The following is a 17,540-nucleotide window of genomic DNA, read 5'->3' as shown; positions in this document are numbered from 1 at the left end:
GCCGCAAGTAGGGGTGACGCGGGCTGCAAGTGGCCCCTGGGCCGCAAGTTTGACACCCCTGATTTAGATAGGTAAAAAAAAAAAAAAATCCACATAAAGGGGTAGATGTGAACCTTCCCCTACCCTAAACTGATAACTGGAGACTTGGTGGACATTAAAAGCTTAAAATGAATTTGTTTTTGTTTTGCTGCATCTAATCTCAGTAAACATCCTCAGTTTGACGGTCTACAGTAATATTTTAAAGCACTCATTCTGGCGTATCTCTTTGAGAGGTGACTGTGACGTGCACGCATGCTGTTGCAGCATGATTAAATCTTTAAGTAAAGTAGCACTGACTGGAGGGATAAGTAGGGCCAGTATGTGAGGGCTAACAGCTGGGTGGAGAGTGGCTTTTAATCCTGCTGGGTTTAACATCATGAGTGAACAACAACAATCTTCCTCCAGCCACTGAATCATCTTTTCATTTCCAAAGATTTACAGGCAGAAATTAAAAAATGGAGGTCAGCGGTCAATAAAAACATGCTGATGCTTGTGCTGCTTATAAAAACACAGTGAAAAGATAAAGTTGTATTAATTAAATTTGCATTTAAAATAAAGACGGTATGCACAGTATTACTTCATTAAAACAACAAAGTTAGAACTCTGCCAGTGTTTGCACAGATCAGGATGAAAGTGCGCGAAAGTATAGACAGTTTTGCTTTTTTAGCACAAATTAGTCAATAAGTATCATTTAGGGGTGAAAGTTAAGAAATTCTTCATTGTCAACGAGAAACATGAGAGCTAGTTAGGTAACGTGAGCTAATGTTGAGCCATTGCTTGTTTTCTTTAGTGTCAGTGACCTTAGTGATCTAGAGCAGTAGTGATAAACACACACTTTATGGAATGATTTAATCATAACTTATTTCCAACGTGAGTTCAGATCACCTAATGTGGACAGCCGAAGCCGAAAACTAAAGGAGAGAATAACTATAATATAAATGGTTTAAGATTTTCTTTCAAAAAAATGACCAGTTGCATTCCCATGTGTGCATTTAAAAAGTTTTTGAGTACAGTGATGTGGTCAGTGTGATGATGGACAAAATCCACAGTCCGTTTTGTGGAAACAATGCATTCTTAGGCTCACGTGAGGCTTTAACACGTGCATTTAGTGAAGGGAAAGGGGTCATTTTCAGAGTTACAGTCTTTTTAGCAGAAAATACAGTCTACTTTTTAGTTGACAGGGAAACAGGAAATGTTGCACTGAAATAACTGTATATTATGACGGGACAAATTTGTCTTAGCAGTAAAGCCTCATATTAGCTATAATTGAATGTTACATTTTTACACAAAGAGAGGGAACTTTATCATTCGTAAGAAGCAGACGCAAATAGTTTTCTCCCAAAAAAGAAAAACAGGTCTGCTGATACTGTTGAAGAGATTTATACCTTCTGAGCTTCTCTGCCATCTATCATTGGTCGTTTCAGCCTAAAGCTATTGGCCTTCAAATACCGATATTGGTCAAAGCCTGCCCTGATAAACCTAAAGCTCCTCCTAACCTTCTGCCATGCTCTTATCATCCAGAAAAGCCACACCAGTCAAAACCTTTGATCTGCCTGGCTCACTTGCTATCAGGAAGCAGACGGCTATGTACTCCTGTATTGCTCCCTTCCTGATTTCTTAGTTTTTTGCGTGTTTGTCACACTTCATATAAAAAATAAAATACAACATATTTTGGTAATCTGAAAACATTTAAGTGTGACAAATTTGCAAGAACCCTAAAGTACACTGCATGTTTGTTGTGTGCGTCTGTGTGCATGTGTGGTTGAGTGTGCATGTGCATCCTGAGGCCTGGCAGATCTCAGCTCCGCTGTAGGCCAGTGACAGGTGCTAATGCTGAGGCGAGAGGTTACACGAGCCTCCGTTCTCCCTGCTCTGATAACACTGAGCAAAAGCATACAATCAGACACACACACACGGCGGCTTAGCTTCCTGATAACTTCACTTCAGCAGCGGCTTGTGTGTTTATGCGTGTTGCACCGATGGATCGTTTTGCACAGATTCTCCTGAAGCTCCCCCGAGCCTTACTTTCAAACCTTTGTAAAAGCCTGTGTTTTGCAATAGAGGTGAGATGTTATTATGCTTTGCACATTGCTGGATTTGATGCTGGATAACTGGGTTGTGAGTGTGTCTTTGTAAAGGCTGAATTGAATTTTGTAGTTGTAAAGAGCTTAGTGTTGCAGAGCAGAGTGTGCCTCATTGCTTATAAAGATACAACTCACTAAAATCACCAGCTGACCATGGGATTGCCAAACGGTTACGCTTTCATTAGATCATTTTTTCCCAAGATGTTCACACAAGTCTGGTGGCTTTATGGGGTCAATGATGATAACGTGATATGAATTTTAATCTTTGGATGCACTTCTTTCAATTGAGTGTAACAAAGTGTGGCATTAGCAGGTAAACAAACAATTGATTGAATTTATTTACCCTCTCCAGAAGCTGCTTGTGTTAACATATCGGTCCTCGTTTTCATATTTACCAGTGATCTATCTATATCCATCTGTTTCTTCTGTACTTGAAGCCTGGACACACGGATTGGATGTTAATCTTTCCAAGAAAACAAAGATCTCTTCTGTCCTGGTCTTCACTTTTTCCTTTGATCCCATCCTGTCTGTGTCTCATTGGGGTTTTCCTGATACCCACAAGACCACTAAGAAACCTCCCTGTATGTGTCCACTTGTCTAAATCAGAGTGTGTAGAAGAAGTGTGAAGCAGCATTCATCCTTTTTAGATTTGTTCAGCAAATTTATTAACCCAAAGGATTTCTTTGTGTTAACTTTGAACAGACAAAGGTCAGGGGTGTTTCAAGTCATGAAGCCTTTAGTGTCATGAGTTCTCTAAATTTCACGCAGATTTCTCCAAGGAGCTCATTAAAGTTTCACTTAATTTACTGAACTTATTTTATTAATCCTCTGAGGCGAATGTAATTATCTAGTGCTGAACTAGTTCCCTGTGTTTCTTGTGTGGGGTGTTTTGAATTTTTTTTAACTCAGTAACATTTTAGATGTTTTTTTTGTCAAAAACAAAAAGATGTGCAATAACTCCTTTAAAAAATGAGATACCAATACTTATTTATACTGTAACAGTTGCTGGAATCAGGGATTGTGTAAAATGGCAGGATCTGTGTAAGCACTGATCATATGGTGTGTGTGTGTGTTACCAGTTCAACATTTGGACAGACGTTGGGTGGATGAACTGTTTTGCACTAAAGTTTGTAGAAGCTGTGATGAAGCTTGACAAAGCGATTTGTTGGAGTCTCCAAATGGCCTTAACAGATACTAAGCTCAGACCAAAATCTAACCTGCCACTACCAACACATTTCTTATGTATGTGACTGATTCAAAGCTCAAAGTTCACTTTCTACCTGTTAAAATAAATATCAGTCTCGTTCAGTTTTTTTAGGTAATTTTGGTCCTCTGTAGCTCGAAAGGACAGTTGAAAAACTACAAAACTGAATAGATCTTCATGTCTTTTAAATCCTGTTTGAGGGGCAGTACAGCTGGAGTTCATGTTGTCATTTATAGCCATCTCTACTCATTTCTGTAGTGCTCTTTGTAGGGTAGTCTTAAATTATTTTCCCACCTCATTGTGGCTTTACAAAATCCTTAGTTCAGCTTTTAAAAAAAAAACCAAATACAGGATTTATCCATAGAGAACATTTTCTGTTCTGAGGTGCGAACATGCTTTTTGATTCTGTAAATCTCTGAGATTGCCTCACTTTTGGAGGGAGCCCCAAGTGGCCATTAGAGGAACTGCAGTGACACTTTTACGTGAACTTGATTTTTCAGCCCTTGAAGTTGCTGCGTTTCTGGTCTTTATGCTGAGTATCCAAGTTCATCCTCTAGATGCACTTTTTGTTTAATCCCTGAATGTTTCACTACTCGAATGTTCATTTCACCACTCGCACACGATTTTGAACCAGCAAACAGTCACAATGATAATATGAAGCTAGTTAGACTCAGTGATTTTTTCGCACTCCTGTCTGTAACATATTTCTGGGCATCAAGAACGAGAGAGATGCGGATATGCAGCACTGATGATGATGATAAGCTGACTTTGAAGCCAGGAGGTCATGTGTTTGTTTTGTTCGTTAGCGTGATGAGTCGCCGGAGCACCTTACCAACACCACTGCTAAATCTTCCCTTATCACCTCTGCTTGCAGGCATAATGACCCAGTCAAATGAACACACTAATAGAATAAAACAGTTGTTTGACTGCCTGCATGCCTGCTTGCTTGGCTGCCTGCGTTGTCACACACACACACACACACACACACACACACACACACACACACACACACAGAGCAAGTTGCAGACTCTCTGGCTCCAAACTGCAAGATCTCTCTGATTGCAGAAAATACAACAGACAGAAAGGAGAAAGATTAAGATGCAGCACCGGCCTGTGTGGATTTGGTTTGACAGGCATGAAGATTGTGTTGTACTTACAAGTTTCTGTGTGTGTGACTCAAAAGCAGCTGATCTACAGGGTTAACACAGATTCATTTACGTTGGCTGTAGGACGGATATGTGAGTGATATATATGAAAATGGCAACATGTTTTAATATTTTCATTTGCAGTAGAGCTGCAGTATTTTCACGATTAGATTTTGTTTTTAAAATGTATATATTAAAGGAGAAAAGATAATATAATACACAGATTTGACACAACGAAGCATTCGTACATAATTATACTGAAAGAACAAAGGTAGATTGTGCTTTAAATTGGCTTGTATGTTTCTCTAATCCCAAATATTGTGCATCTGCTGATGCAAGTCTGATTAAATGTTTCTTTTTATGACATCTTATTACATTACAGAAATAAATACAGCTTTAAAATGTCACGATGGGGCCGGATCCCCATTGTGCTTATCAGCTCAGGACATCTCCAAATTACATTACACAACTGGCACAGCTGTTATTGTTCTATCTTCTAATCTATTTGGTAATCAAGCGAATCTTAACTCCGCGTTTGTCTGCGCGTTTGTTTGCAGGGCCATTTGATGGACGTGGCGTAACCCTGCTGGAGGTATGCGGGAGCTGGCCAGAGAGCTTTGGCGTGCCACGGCACAATGTTGGCTCAGCAGATGCGAGCGACGAAGGCCTGCGAGAGAGACTGGCTGACGCCATGTCCGAGTCCCCCTCTAGGGATATCGTAGGCTCTGCCACAGGTAAGCGAAGGATGAACAACACACGAAAACACAGCTGCACACACAGGATCGTGTATCAGCATTAATTCGTTTTCTGTTTAATTGTCACCTTAGGTTAAATGTTGCCACAAGAACAATGTGTTACTGCGGTCCATTTAACATAAACGGGAATTATTTATATTGTTTGAAAATAAAAAGGTAAAAATCAGAATAAAAGCAGGATTATGACATTTAGTGTGCCTACCAGTCAGAACAGCTGAGGAAGTGATGCTTGAATAGCTGGAAGCAGTTATCCTCATCATGTCTGACTAACACTAAGAAAAGTTCACAGTGTTTTAAGTGTGTCCTAAAACACTAAGATCCCATCTCAAATAGTCATTTTCCTGTTTCTGTAGGTTTTTTAGTGTTATTTTGTATCTTGTTAGCAGAATGTAAAATAGACTTTCTTAGAATTTTTCTAAAAATCAGCAGTCTGAGTTTAAAACAGTCAAAATCCAGTAAACACACTGTGATGAGCAGGCAGAAATTGACATATTTCTTATCACTGAAACACATCGTTGTGAGTTACTGAGATTCTTTATGATTCTGAGCATTGCAATTTTACGTGATTTTGTAGAAATCCATATTTGCATGCACCAAAAATGATCATCTGGGTGTTTTCCTTTCTTTTGTTTTGCTCATAGGTATTTACCTCATTAGAGATGTTTTCAGTGCAGCTAAGTGTTTGTTATGTAGCCTGACTTCCAGCATACAGTGCTTCTCAGTTCAAGGTCCAGAAATTGATTACCTCAAAGCTTGTAGGATGTTCTGCTCGTCTGAATGTGTGTACGAGGTTAGGGCATATCAGCACACGACCAGCTTTAGTTTGTGGCTTCCTGTGTGTGTGTGTGTGTGTGTGTGTGTGTGTGTGTGTGTGTGTGTGTGTGTGTGCGCAGCAGACATGCTGTTGGCCCTGACAGTCCAAATGGTTAACTCATTTAGGAAGCGACAGCGTGCTCAACCCCCCCCCCAACCCCACACACACACACCCAACCCCCCCCCCCCCTTTAAGTGAACAAGAGCTCCTTTGACTTAAATGTGTGTGGGGGGGAGGGGGTGCAGAGGGTTTTGGGGTAAGGGAGTGCGATGGTCACAAGGCCCTAATGGATTTAGCATCGACTATCAACCCCCAGCCCACCCCACCCCTCCCAAACATCCCTGGCCATATCCAACCAAGTCCACCCCCGTCCTCCCACTCCGTTCAGACTTAACCTCATTTGTAGCATCTCTCTCTCTCTCTCTTCTCATCACTCTTTTTTACTGACCCCACCTCCACTACCACCACTCTCCCCCATCTCCCTCTCTGAGTCTCTTCATTAGATTAGATGCCGGAGACTCGTGGACACTACTAGTCAGTCGCTTCGTGTTCCCCCTGGTATTCTCTCCCGACCACCTCTGTTCCCCTCCACTCCCCCTAATGCAACACAAAATTCATTACTGATCACATTACATCAAAATACGCCCGCGACGTATACACACACTCTCCCTTTCCTGCGCCTTCGGCCACGATGAAGACATCATCCACAGGGAATGCGATGGACTTGCTGGTTCCTCCATCCATCCATTCATAGAGACGGAGAGGCTTCAGACTCTGTAGGCTAATCTAATAGCGCAGCACTTCTACATTGTAACATATGGGAAATGTTCTTGTTTGTACTATACGGAGGAGAGAGCCCGGGATGGCCACAAGTTGTGGTTTCCCAGGGAAGAAAAAGGAACCTGGCTCTGACGATGCCATCCAACTTGGTTAGTGTGCAGTGTGTTTGATAACCTGTTTATTGAACAAGTGGTCGGTATTGACACAAGCTATACATGAAAAGCTTAAAGGAACAGTTCACCATTTTTTTAATGAGCACTTTTTATTGAAACTCTTGTACTGAAAAAGATATATTTGTTCCTTTGAAATCTGCCCTGTCACTGACTCTGAAAGCTCATTATGACCTTTTCTATGCCACGCCCACACTGTCGTTACAGGCATTTATATACCAATGTGAAAAGCAACCAGAATTGTAACTAAAATGTAATTTTAGAATGTAAATTCTTTTAATTGTTTCCATTGTTTAAAGTAACTCATGAATATTGTCTAATGTTCTTTTGTTGGGAAAGTTCACAATAATCAGACAAGAAGGTGAATTTAGTTTTATTTTGCCTGTACAGACTGTAGAAGTCAGATTCCATATCAGCTGCATGAATATTATTCCCGAGTATAATTTAAAACAAAACAAACAGCAGGTATACTCACCTATATGTGTGCCTGACACCAGAACTTCTCAATGATCATATATTAATTCGAGACGAGCTCACTATAGTGAGACCGCCTTTCTTCATTCTTTGTGATATTGTTTCAAGAAATGTTAAAAAGCGCTCTTAGCCCTGATTTAGAAGATCTGAGTCCTGTGCCTGTCCATGTCTATTGTGTGTCTATAGTGTGTGTGGGGGGGTGCACGTGCATGTGTGTCAGTCTGAGGGTTAGATGAGCAGCAGCAGATGGTATCTTGCACAGAGAATCCATTTACTTGGGACCTGTGGCCCCAGTGCTTAGACACCGAGTGGCTAACATAGACCTTGAACATGAGTGCAAACACACTCTCACCTCACCTGCACGTGTGGCACATGTTTCTGCACAATTGCTGAGTGAAATTTTTACAAACTTTTCTATCCTGTATGCACAACCAGTCAACACATTATGTGTTATTATTTATGCTTCCCACTGATATTTATTACAGTTTTGTTCCCGTCTTTGAAAACTGTTTGCTCCCTGATAATCTACTGAAGCATATTTGGATTGGTGTACGGCCACAAACGATGGTGTTTCCTTTCTGCATGTCTCCTCACACACACACACACACACACACACACACACACACACACACACACACACACACACACTCAGAGGGTCTCAGGGCTGGAATGCTTGCTGATGTAACAAATCACCATCTCTCTGACATTCTTCTCGAGAACACACACACACAAACACACACATACACTTTCGCAGATTCACAGGGAAAACAAAGCCTCCAGTCAGTGTAATAGGGCTCTCACGCTAATGCCGAGACCCAGCGTCGCCAGCTCAGAGGGCAGGTGACACTCACACAGAGAGATGGATGGATGGACAGAGGGAGAGAGAGAAGAGAAGATGAAGAAGAGGAGGGGAGACGACTAAAACACACTGGGACTGAAATTAGATTTGGCTCCAATGATATAATGTTGCTAATTAGATTTGTCTTATTGGTGCCTGCCCAACATAAATTCCATTGAAGCCATATGGACAGTGGACTACTGCTAAACACAACCTGGTGTATCTCAGCTGAGAGCAGGAACAATGGCACATGTTGTGTTCATTTGCTCACATCATGTTATTATGCGGTACACAATATTTTTAAGTGGTGGAGTATTTTCATCTCGTCTCCATCGTTGGTGTCCAGTGCTCGTAGCTGTTGTGTCACTTGCTGTGCATCAGAGTTTTCCAAGGAAAGAGATCCCAGTTCCATGTTTACAGCAGGAGATCAAAACAGTCCCATAATGAGTTGAATCAGTGAGGTGTCATGGTAAACAGCCTTTGACTAGAGCTAAATAAAGGTTAGCATTTCAAATTTGGAGCTGTGACTTGCTTCTGGGCCATTGTTTTATTACTTCGTTTAATATGGGGCCGTAAAACGTACATAAAACAACATGAACTGCTGTGATTACATTTTTGCTTTCATCGTGTCTGTGGTGGATGGGTATTTCAGGCTCAGTACTAGCAGTTTTGATAAGAACAAAATAGTTCAAATACAGAATGCTGTATGTAGAAATAAAAGCCACGTGTACATATAGTGCTCTGTCTCTGCTCTGTTTGGGCAAATCGACAGAATGTTGCCAATACATGCAACATATTTTGAATCAATGCAGGTTAATAGTTTTATTATATTGATTCCCAATCCAGGGGCAGCAATGATTACTTGACCAAACACTTGCAATAACTGCTAACAGGCTTTAAAGAAAGTATATTATTCTGAAGAATGCTCTGATTCTGAAACTCAGCCTGAACTGATGCTCTTTACAATTCAATTGAATTGAAACATTGTACTTCAACAAACCACATCAATTTTCAAACTTTATCACCATCTACATACTTACAAGGCTTCATGACAGCCTGTTTACAGTCACTTCATAAAAGTACATTCAGTTTTAGCATCATTTTCTGTCAATTAAAATTCATATAATGCTTGATGTCCAGCTTTGTTTATCTGATACCTGATCTGATGTCAAGACGTTCTCTGAGTGATGAGCACAAGATAGAGCACTAAGTCTTTATGACTCACATAATCATCATAGCACAGAGTGGTGTAACCAATAGCCAAATATCATTGAACATTATTTGTTTTTCATGTTACTTTGCTACAGACTGTGTGTTGAGTTCACCCTGTTTGATTGATGAGGGAAGGGTCCAGGGGACCACCCACACCCTGCAGGTCAAATGTAACCCTGTTTGTTGGAGCCCAGCTCAAAGAAACTGGGAGTAACAATAATAACAACAATAATAATAATAATGATAATAATAATAATGATAATAATAGCAAAAGTGTCTGAACAGCCCAGAACCCAGCTGGCTCTTTCAAAGCCCGACTCAACACAAATATTTAGGGGAGCCTTATCAACACAAAAAGGCTGAGTGCACTTCCTTATGTGTGTGTGTGTGTGTGTGTGTTTCTGTGTAAATGGTTGGGTGTTAGTGTATGCATGAATTTTAACTACCCTTTCCACATGTTCATTTTTAAGCGGTATGTGCGAATGTACTCTTGTGTGTGCGTATGTGTATACTAAATGTATATACAATAGGTTAGTGTGTGCCTTTACTTTTTTTATAGTTATATACTCTTCACATACATGCATTAGCAGGAAAACAGTCTATAATTTTCTCTGTAGTGTATGCACATGTTTGCAATTACTTGAATTTGCATGTACACATGTGTGCATTCTGTATGTTTTTGCACGTGTGTGTGTGTGTGTCCCATGTGACTCTGTCCAGGTGACTGGCCTGCTGTACCTCTAAAAATGTTATTATTTATGAACTTGCAGGCAGTGATCCAAACAGTCACCCTGACTTAATAATTGGCAATTTGCTGGTTGGAGCGTCGACTGTAGGCCTCTGGCTGGGTGACACACTGTATGTAGGCTTTGGGAGAGTTCCACTGAACCTCTGATGTTATCACTTCAGAGAAAACATTGGCTCATGCGCTGCTTTGTATGTGTTTGAAAAAATCTCTAAAAGATAAAGAAAGTTTGAAGTAGGAAATGTCTGTTGATGTATTTACTCGGTGAAGATTGAGGGTTTCCTCTCTAACAAAGGAACTGTGTGTATGTTTGCTGGAACATATGGGAGCATGTTTGTTTTAGCACTTGTAACTATCTTAAAGAGATGGCACCTTGCTGCTTATCTCTCTCACCCCATTTACTAATCAATATTACACTAGACAGCATTGCACTTTAATAGCATGCTCTTTTTCCATTTGGACCATTTGATGAATGTGCACTGTATATTACAATAACCTATCAAATATAATGCTTTCTTGTTCTAATGCCACTGGCAACTGCCAAGAGCCTGTAATCTCCTGTATGCATCTAACTGGTGTTGGGCCCTTGACTGGAAAAATGTAATACATTACTCATTACTCTTACTCATTTCTAAAGCAGCATAATTGCTTTGGTTATTAGTCCCTGTGGGCAATAATTGGTTGATGGGCCCATTATTTTTCTGTTACATTTTCAGATTTGGATCTTGTCTTCAAAACACTGAGAAAAATGTCTCCTGGTTAAAGTGTACCTCTGTGTAACGATGAGAAAACTGCTGCTGTCATCTCTGCAGTTTAAATGATGAGCTATTCCCCAACAGAAGGTCTGTGCAGGGAAAGAGTCATACAGCTTCCCAGAAGCTACTGACATGAAAGTAGCTTTTTAAAAAATTCTGCGCTCAAACAACGGCACTTTTGACAGCCTGGACTCGAGATGGCAGCTGCAAATCGTTATGCAAGAGTGTTGCTACTCTTCAGATATCTTTTATATGGGTCTCGCCTCTATTGCAGTTGCAGATACTTTTGCACAATCCAAAGTTGGAGCTTCTCATTCAGATGTAGTGTTTTGAATAAAACCAGACTTCTTTCAGAGGGGATTATTGCCTGTTTAGCTTTATATTCACCACGTTATCTCGTTAGCATGCTAGTTTCTCTCATTATTGTCATTGTCATGCCCCAGCAGACTGGAGCTTCCTTTAAATGGGAAATGACTTCGTAGTGATACAGTGAACTGACAGCTGCATAATTATTGGTTTTAAACTAGAATTGCTGTGTGCAATATACCAACATTCAAGTCTATACACAGGGACAATCAAGGCTTTGCCAACCAGGTTCACACATAACCTCACACTCACCATGACACCCACCTTCTTAGGGAAAAAAATAAACCCCCAGTGCACTGTTATTTATACAGTATTTTGCTAGTTGTACTGACCACTCAAAGCACTTACGAGTACATTTATACACTGCTTTATTGTATTATCTGCTTCATATTTGATGCAAACTCCACACAGAAAGGCCCCGGGCAGGCTTTGAACCAAGAGCCGACTTCCTATGAGGCAACAGCACTAACCGTTGTGCCGTGGCTCTGTGGCGGAGCAGTGGTTAGCGGTGGAGTGGTTCAAAAAAAATATAATGCTTTTACTATTAATTAGGACCTGTTCTGAGGTCAGTGTGACCTCCAAGGGCTTTATATCACATATGATAGCCACTTAGCAGCTAAAATCTAAGTCTGCTGTGATCTTATTTTGGGAATGCATGCCTTTATGTAGACGTGATAGTGTCTTTGAAAGTAAACCTACAAGCACAGGAAAAAAAAGACTGAACTGAATGAAGATGGGCATACAAAAAAAAAAAAAAAAAAGAAGTGAAATGAACGATGGAAATGTTTGACACCACAGGCATGGTTCCTTTTTTTTCTTTTGTTTTACTTTATCTTATTTTTCTAATTATTATTCTATATGTATTTATATTTTTATACATATATATATTTGTTTGTTCCTTTTTCTTTCTAATTTCACTGTCTTGAGTTTGTGACTCTCTTTATATTCTGTTATTCTGAAGAAACTGTATGCGTAATGGACAGGTGAGTTGTTCAAATAAATAAAATAAAAAGTAAAAAAAAAAGCAAAAAACCTACAAGCACAGCAAAACAAAAACGTTTGCTTATAAGTAAAACCAGTGTTGACAGCACTATATTTAGAGGTTGTGTGAAAAATAATGCAAACACTCCAGCAAATTCAAAATAATTCTGGGACTATAATTCCAACATAGAATAATATTGTCACAGTTAAAAGGAACACGTTTTCAGATTATCAGACACATTCAGGGAAAACTTAGAAGACACTACTGGAAGTGAAAATGGCAGGTTGAGATGACAAAGGAGCGCTTAAGTTGTAAATTTTAGTGTGACGTCACCAAAGTTCATACGCACCGAGCAGGTTTGTTCCGACTGTGAATGACATGACTTGGAGACAAAGTATCTGATCTGTGTCTGCTCTTCAAGCTTGAAGTCATGCAAACAAGCTGCACAGGAAAAAAAATAGGTTAATCTTTTGAAATAATTTTTTTGTGTAAAAATGAATAGCCTCTTTTTGCAATTATATATAAATCATTCAATAGAAAACCTCATTAATTGGGCTATTACGGAAACATGGAAACTAAACTGCACGCCTGTTCAGACAGCTGTGTGATTTAATGGTCGCACAATACATCCTGTATTTGAATTGGCTGCGTACTCCTTTCACACAAAGCCATGTTATTATCCTGCCGACTGACTGGTTTCTTTGCTATTCAGCCTTGTTTTAGTACACTGATACCCATCATAAGAACAACAATATACAGGAATGAGTGGAGGATTTGCGGGTTGCTCAGGCTCGGAGGTCCTTCTTTTCCTATCAATCAGTCCAGACGTCTGCTGGCTTCAGTACTAAACATACATAAATAACCATACAGTAACACACACGCCAACGAGAGCAACATGCAAGCAAGCTTTGACCATAATCTGCTTCGGCTTCTAGTACCATCATGCCCGCCTTGTCACAGATATATCAGTTATATTTGGTCTAAATTTGTTTATTGGTAATGTGAAAATTCTCGTCTAAGCATCAGTGGTGCTGAGCAACGTGTCCTTTTTTTGAGAAATGTTTTGTTTTTCCCAAAGAATCTTGTACATGAGCAACTATGTTAGAATGAAATCCAGTCACAGTGGGTAGAAAACAAGGCTTTGATTCTGACTAGATATTTAATGCTAGCTTTTGTTTCAGTCATTACCAAAGATTCCACACAAAAAGTAGTTTCACATAGTGCTTCGTGATGCATCAGTGTTATTCATGGATATACCTTTTTCAGATTTGTTTCATGCAGAGGCATAGTGAAAAAATTATCTGATCATTGTCAGGTCCTAAAATGAGATAACTCACATAACACATGATAGCACGTGACATTATTTATTTAACAAAAACAAAGATACACTGGACTTTGCAACACTTTGATTCTTTTGTTTTCCAGACGTTTTGTTCTAGATTTTGTTCCAAGTGCAGTTGAAATGAGACGTTTGTGCTGTGCAGTGCATTGTGGCCAGGCATCTTCACTTCGGCCTCGTCCGTTTGAAGGACATTGTTAAAGAAATCTTGTGTTTTGGTTGGATCCATCTTTGCAAACCTAAGCTGTGCTGCCTTGTTCTTGTTAAAGAGAAGACGTCCTCTCCTGGTACACTTCAATCTGTCAGAGTTTGCCACTTGTGAATGATTTTTCTCAAGTTAAAATCAAATAGAGCTTTTTGGATAGGGCCTTATAACCTTCATAGGTTAACTGGAAACTACAGATCTCTCTAAGATCATTGGTGATGTCTTCAATGCTCTAGATGTCCAAACTGCAAAAGCCTTTGCTTGCACATTTGTTGATGACCAGTTAATCAACTCTATTTGGAAATCAGTACACCAGAGTCCATTTCTTTTTTTCACATAAATAACAAATGACAAAGCATAACATGTTGTGTTTTTTTAATTGATCGTCGGTCGTTAGCTCTGATGTCTCAGAGGGTCCAGAGTTCGACTCCACCACCTGGCCGGAGCCTTTCTGGAGTTTGCATGTTCTCCACATGTTTGTGTTAGTGCAGTTAGGTTAATTGGTCATTTTAAATTGCCCATAGGCGTGAGTGCGAATAGTTGTGCGTCTGTCTGTGTTAGCCCTGCATCAGACCTGTCCAGGATGTACCCCGCCTCCCCCCCTATAGTAGCTGGGATAGACTCCAGCCCCCCACGGCCCTGATAAGGATAAGCTGTAGAGAATGAATTGTGAGACCTAATAAGGAGCAGAAGATTTTTTTAATTATTTCTGACATTTAAAACCTTAAAAATGAATGAGGGTGTACTTTTTCTTTGATATGACTGCGCTATCAAGGCAGGACTACGCAATTTTTGGTTTGGGGGTAAATATAGTAAATAAAGTATTTCTGGCTCCCATCAGCTAAGCATTAAATATATAGCACAACTACACCACATATTAAAATAGCAAAATTGCAAAATGAATATTTTAAAACCAGCCTTTCCGGGTGGATTAAGGTTTTTGTGGCACTTTCTGATAGCAACAAAGCACAAAGAGCCATCAGGTTATCTCACAGTGATCACAAAAGAAGTGCATTTCAGCATCTTTACATTTTTAATGCCTTTTTTATTAAAGACCTATTTGTCAAACTAAGAGAATTAACTGTATCGCCATGAGCCACAGTTTGGAAGCAGCTCCTGCAGGTGAAACCAGAACAACTTGTTCCTCTGGATTTTTGTGCTGTTCGGTCAGTTATTGAAACTTTGCGTGGATCTGTCCTGTCACTCATGGTTTTCACATGGGCTGATCAGAGTCTTGAAGGCAGTCGTGCAGATGTGCTGTTTAGGAAGTGAAGAGATGTCCTTAAACAATCAAACCCAAACTCATTTTTCACCCTCATTAACAGGAAACACCTTTTTATGTTTGTATTACCTCAGGCACGTGTTTGCTGTCCTCTGCTTTTGAGAGTGCAGTGAACAAAGGCTTCTTCCATAATTATTCCAGTAAAAGCCAAATTTATTTGTATCATTTTTAAAGATGAGAGTCGTACTTGTGTTTAAATATTATACTGCCATAAAAAATCCTTTTTAAATTAAATGCTTGTAACTTTAGGAGACAGAGTTTACCTGTATCATCAGTCACAGATGAAGACCCATGAATATGGATGTAAAAATGCCTAAAAACAGCAAATCTAAAGAACACAGCTCTTTCCTGGATTTTCAGTGTATCATATGCATCCGTGGCACCCAGACTCTGGAATAACCTCCTCGTTCATATTCGCACTGCCGAGTCTATCCAGTCTTTTAAATTACGTCTTAAAACTTATTTTTTTACTTTGGCTTTTGATTCTGTCTAGTTGGCTGTTTTAGCTTGTTGCGTTGTTACCTATTGTTTGTTGTCCTCTTCTATTGTTTGTTTTAACTGTCTCCTGTTTTTATTGACTGTGAAGCACTATGGTCAACACTGTTGTTTTTAATATGTGCTATATAAATAAATTTTGATTTGATTTGATATGAAAGTAAATCTTTTCTTCGTTGGTTATTTTGTTGCTGGTGATTGAGAGTGCTGCCTAACACCTCGCCCTGAAATCTCCCATGTTTTTCCTTTAATCAGTTATCCAAAGGTATAGCAGGATGGATCTGGTGCATGTTTGAAGTTAGTTTAATTGTTTTTTAAACATGTTTTTAAACAAGCATGTTTAATTACTGATTTCTTCTGGACCCGCACATACTTGCTCTCACAGAGGGTTTATATGAACTCGGCTTCAGCTCCATCATAAGCTCACTGACTGGCTGTGGTCTGACAACAACCGATAGACATAATTGCATGGGACATCAGTGAGAAGCACTGGTCAGCAGAAGTACAGGAAAAAGCATCGGAGGGCTGAACGTGTCTGCTTTTGGTTTCCTCAAACGAGTCGAACATAATAGTTTAGGTTTTCAACATGCCAGTGTGATTTGTCATGAACTCGAAGTCTTTCTCAATCTGTCCAGAGGGCTGGCTGAATAAATCATGAATCAGACATCCCTACTCAAAATGTTACCCTGACCACCTAGTAAAGTCTGACTGAAACATGGCCAGTCTTTAGTTACCGGCTTTCTGGATGCTTCGATTTAAAGGCAGCTTGCGTCTGTGGTGCATGACAAGCTGTGAATGCAGTCTCAATACGTCACGGACCACACGCACCATTTGGATACTTGACTAACTCAAAACTATTAGTTAATGATTTTGTGACATGCCCAGAGGGCCAAGTTGTCCCCTCGCTTTAACCAAAGAGAGAGAAGAAAGCAGCAGAGAGAGAGAGAGAGCAAATGAGTGCACTCTCTCCCTGAAAGCTACTCAGCCCTGCCGTGACAGACCGAAGGAACAAACGCAGCGAGGAAGAGAGGGGGGAAAAGATGTCAGGGACCAAGTGGAAGAACAGAAAAGGGAATGTGAGGCTAAGGCCAGAGAGTACGGTGCTGAGAGAAGAGACGGAGAGTGTGAAAGCAGAGTGTGGTCATTATAGCTGCCCCTCAGCGCTTCATCCACCTCTCTCTCTCCCTCCCTCTCCACATTGCCAGGCCAAAGTTTGAGCGTAATGTGTGTCGACACAGTGAGACGCTGAAGAATAATTCCTGTATTCAGAGCTACCACTGCCTGCCCCTCCTCCTCTTCATCCTCCTCATCCTCTCTCTCAACTCTACTGACAAGTCAGGCCTGGATATCATTGTATCATTTATCCCAGCCTCGTTTCTGCCACTCTGCCTTGTTTGCCCAGAGGGAAGTGTGAAATGTGTGCATGTATGTGTGAGATACTCAGTGTGTGAATGTAACTGTGTGTATATATGTGTCTGTGTGTGTCAGTGTCACTCTGCGCTTGTGTATATGTTGTGTGGACTGCAAATGGGCTTTTGTGGAGTTTTTGGGAGACTGCACTTAACAGCTCGCTCTGGGGAGACACGCACACACACACACACAGACACACACACACACACACAGACACACACAGGGCTGTGAGGGCTCACAGAAAAAGAGGGCGAGGGAGAGCATAGTGAGTGAGAGAATTAGGGCGAGAAAGAGGAAGATGGTTAGAGTGGTGGGAAGCGCTTTTTAAAGCCCTGCTCCCGTGTCTGTTTTGGGTTGGTCAGACAACAAGAGGAGCGGGGAAACACTTTGTGCAAAAATGGACTCGTGGCTAAAGGCCATCCACTTCACCCAATCTGCTCCACCAC

General features: G+C 40.4%; 1 protein-coding gene across 2 annotated transcripts in view; it reads left to right on the top strand.

Annotated features, from left to right (window-relative positions):
• Positions 1–17,540, top strand: part of bcas3 (BCAS3 microtubule associated cell migration factor) — a 323,439-nt gene that overhangs the window by 289,199 nt on the left and 16,700 nt on the right. For both annotated transcript variants that reach the window (XM_085479043.1, XM_085479042.1), the window contains one exon: positions 5,030–5,206. In XM_085479043.1, the coding sequence (XP_085335169.1) occupies positions 5,030–5,206 (177 nt within the window). The remainder of the gene's footprint in view (positions 1–5,029; positions 5,207–17,540) is intronic.

The sequence above is a fragment of the Copadichromis virginalis genome, linkage group LG14 (genome assembly GCF_057382275.1).
Source record: "Copadichromis virginalis isolate Kocher_CV1m ecotype Utaka linkage group LG14, C_Virginalis_male_GT1.1, whole genome shotgun sequence".
Classification (NCBI taxonomy): domain Eukaryota; kingdom Metazoa; phylum Chordata; class Actinopteri; order Cichliformes; family Cichlidae; genus Copadichromis; species Copadichromis virginalis.
Note: the sequence above shows the minus strand (reverse complement) of the source record. Positions and strands in the feature narration are given on the sequence as shown.